The sequence below is a fragment of the Centruroides vittatus genome, unplaced genomic scaffold (genome assembly GCF_030686945.1).
Source record: "Centruroides vittatus isolate TY-2023 unplaced genomic scaffold, ASM3068694v2 contig_152, whole genome shotgun sequence".
NCBI lineage: Eukaryota > Metazoa > Arthropoda > Arachnida > Scorpiones > Buthidae > Centruroides > Centruroides vittatus.
This window is the reverse complement of record NW_027120940.1, coordinates 72540-75912: the sequence shown is the minus strand read 5'-3', so window position 1 is coordinate 75912 and position 3373 is coordinate 72540. Positions and strand designations below refer to the sequence as shown.

Here is a 3373-nt window from a genome sequence, read left to right as displayed (position 1 = left end):
AACAGTTACAAAGTTAATACAAAATATAAAAAGTACATCTAGAATAAAGGTGGAATAATACGCGATATTTACATTACATGATGTTAATAGCCAGGTGAAATAACGCAGATTACATTAAGAAAACAGAGTGACTGTACAAAAAGCCAAGTTTGGCTTAAATCCCGGATAACAATAATAAAACATAATTCGCGAGATGGGGAGCACAACAATAAAGAGGCACAGAGATGGCCAGAGAAACAGCAGAAAACAGTCCGGTTGGCTGGAGGAGGCCACAATGTGAGGAGGTTGACAGCCACTTGAGGCAAATCAGTTTAGTTTTTTAATTGCAGTAGCAAAGTCACTAAGTGCACTAAAAATGTCCTTGTTACTTGTGAGAGTTCCAAGAGAGCAGGGCCACTGATGTCCAGAGGTACATACGGCACTGATGAGAGACCTTCGCTGAGATGTATATAGCGGGCAGAGGAAGATGTGGTAGGAATCCTCTTCTTCCTGCAAATTGCAGGAGCAAAGTCCGTTGGTCTTGTCTAGGAAGCGCTTTAAGTAGGTGTTAAGGTTTCCATGCCCTGTAAAAAGCTGTGTGAGCTGGAACGTGGTCCAGTTAGTAACATGGTCCGTGGGCGTAGGAAAGAAACTGTGCGTCAGTCTACCTGTAGTGCAGGAATCCCATCTGACTTTCCACATTTTAAGAACGATGTCGTGAACCAGCCTATTGAGATGGGTGGTACTGATTTTATCGTAGTAGGAAGTAGAGGTGTTGTTGGATGCTTTCTTGGCAAGAAGATCAGCCCTTTCGTTTCCCAAGTTCCCAGAGTGCCCCTTGACCCAATTGAAAGTGATGTTGATGTTGTTGCCGATGAGATCATGGAGCAAGATAATGCTCTCCCGAACGATAGGGAGGGTGGAGTTGGTCTTTATAATTTGCTGGATAGCAGTGCGGCTGTCACTAATAATATGGTAGTCATGGTTAGTCCAAAGTCTGTAATTTTCTTTAATCCATTTAATGGCGTTGAGAATAGCCAGCGACTCGGCCTGGTTATTAGTACAGTGTGGAGCTAATGCTCTGTTTATTTGATGGAGGCTTTGTCGGTCCTTATAGACGACGGTGGCACAGCCTACCCCAGTGCTTGTTTTAGAGCAATCCGTAAAGATAAGTATCTTGTGGCAGTCGTTTGTGTCTTGTTCGGTGTCATAAGTAATGGCAAAACTTGGATGTACTGGGTAGTAGGTGAGGTTTTTGTCAATACCATTCTTGTGAGCAAAGGTGGCAAGAGACTTCAGGTCCTCAAAGCAGTCAGTCTTGGCAAAAGTGGTGCAGAATTGGTCCATATTAATTTGATTGTTTACTAATTTGGTGAGGTTGTATCTGATATAAATCTGTTTAATTTTAAGGTCAATAGGTAGAATGTGATCAATCACCAGGAGAGCCTCTGTGGGAGCAGTCCTGTAAGCTTTTGCTATACTAATTGCTAGTATGCGTTGAATTGACAGTAATTTCCTTTTAATATGGATTCTTGACACCGAGGAGCCCCAGACCTCAGCTCCGTAAGTGATGAGAGGTTCAAGAGCAGCAGAGTAAAGTGTCCTAGTAGTAGAGGGCCCGTAGCCCCAACGGTTTCTGCTAATAGTTTTAAGGGCTTGAGCAGTTTTGACCGCCTTTTCATAGATGTGGTGAACATGCTCAGTCCAGTTGAGTTTCTGGTCTAGGACGATGCCAAGATATTTGACTGAAGTAGCGTTTTTAATCTTTGTGTTGTTTATCCTGATACTTGGACCCTTCTTAAGGGGATTCGCCTTAGGGAAGACCACCACCCTACATTTATTATAGTTTATGTTCAGTTTAACATTCTGACACCATTCCGATATCTTGAGGAGAACGTTATTCGCTCTATCTTGTAGAGTTTCTTGGTTAACGTGGCTAAGGAGGAGGACTGTATCGTCCGCATAGCCTTGTATGTGTACTTCATAGTCAGTAGAGAGATTATCTGTAAGCCTTAGAAGATTATTATACAGTATATTCCAGAGGTAGGGGCCAGATTTTGAGCCCTGTGGGCAGCCCCTATTTATCCCCTTTTGAATATAAGTGTTGTTTCCTGTCTCAACCAGGATAGAACGGTCCTTGAGATAGCTAGCTGTGAGTCTGTAGATATTAGTTGGGCACTTGTTATTCTTCAAGTCAGTAAGAATAGCTGGCCACCACGCATGGTCAAACGCCCCCTTGAAATCAATGGTGACCATGAGGCTGTGTTTATTTTCAGCACGGGCTTGGAGAATTCTAGATTTAATGTTGTCTATAGCCTTGATAGTGTTCATGTTCCTACGGAAACCATACTGCCTATCACTTATAATATTATTCTTCTCATAATGATGAATGATGCGATTCACAAGGAGAGCATCGAGGACCTTCCCGATGGTGGAGAGTAAGGAGATTGGCCTAAAATCAGACGCAACCAAAGGAGTACTGTCATTGTCCTTAGGAATGAGTTTAATCGAGGCCTTTTTTTAGACTTTTGGAAAGTAACTGATGTCTAGGCATTTATTCATTAGGATATGAAAGGTCGTGGGAATGGCTTGAAACGCAATTCTCGCCATCTTGGAAGTGATCTTGTCTGGCCCTGGGGCCTTCTTAAGCTTCAGCTTTTGGAATTCTCTGTTGATCTCTAAGAAGGTAAAGGAGGAGTCATCACTAGTGTTATAGCTTTCATCTAAGTTGGCTCTGATTAAGCTATGGAATTGGCTGTCAGTAGTAGTGGGGTCATCAGGAAAAAGTTCATTAATGATGTGCTGATATGTCTCAGTGATTGAAGTGGTATATTCAGTGCTGTTAATTTGGATGGAGGGTGGGATTACAAGCTTCTTCTTTTTCTTGGTGACCAGATAGAAGGGTGTAGACCAAGGGCTGTCCTTACCAACCATTGAACAGTAGTCTCTCCAGGCCTGTGATCTAGCTTTGTTAATTGAAGTTTTATAGCTATTGAAGAGAGAAATGTACCTTGTCCTGATTTCTAGCTTTTTGGTGGGATCAGCTTCCTTCCTGAGTTCCTTTTTAGTCCTTCTTAGGGTCTTCCTTTGGTTGTTTAGCTCAGAGTTCCACCATGGAGAGGAGTATTTTACTGTTTTTGTGGAAGTAGCCTGTAAATAGGCAGCATGCAGAACATCGTTAAGGCTTTCCAATGTATTGTCAATTTCAGTTGAATTAGTGATGCTAAGAATATCACCAGGGTTCCAATTGAGCTGAATCTGTTGATAGTATAAGTCCCAATTGGTCTTCTGTGAGATGCGAAAATTAGGAGTGAGAGTGCCAAGATCAATACCAGTGACTATATAGTTATGGTCACTGGCAGAATGGATGTCCAAGGTGTTACAGGATGTAATC

General features: G+C 42.3%; 1 protein-coding gene across 1 annotated transcript; it reads right to left on the bottom strand.

Moving 5' to 3' along the window:
- Window positions 1–306: 306 nt before the first annotated feature.
- Window positions 307–2310, bottom strand: LOC136968738 (uncharacterized). Its single transcript, XM_067262768.1, has one exon. The coding sequence runs from the start codon at window positions 2308–2310 to the stop codon at window positions 307–309; it is 2004 nt and encodes a 667-aa protein (XP_067118869.1).
- Between the last annotated feature and the right edge of the window lie 1063 nt (window positions 2311–3373).

Bases quoted from the DNA above. Each gene is read 5' to 3' on its own strand.
- LOC136968738 (XM_067262768.1), bottom strand. From the start codon at position 2,310: ATGAACACTATCAAGGCTATAGACAACATTAAATCTAGAATTCTCCAA.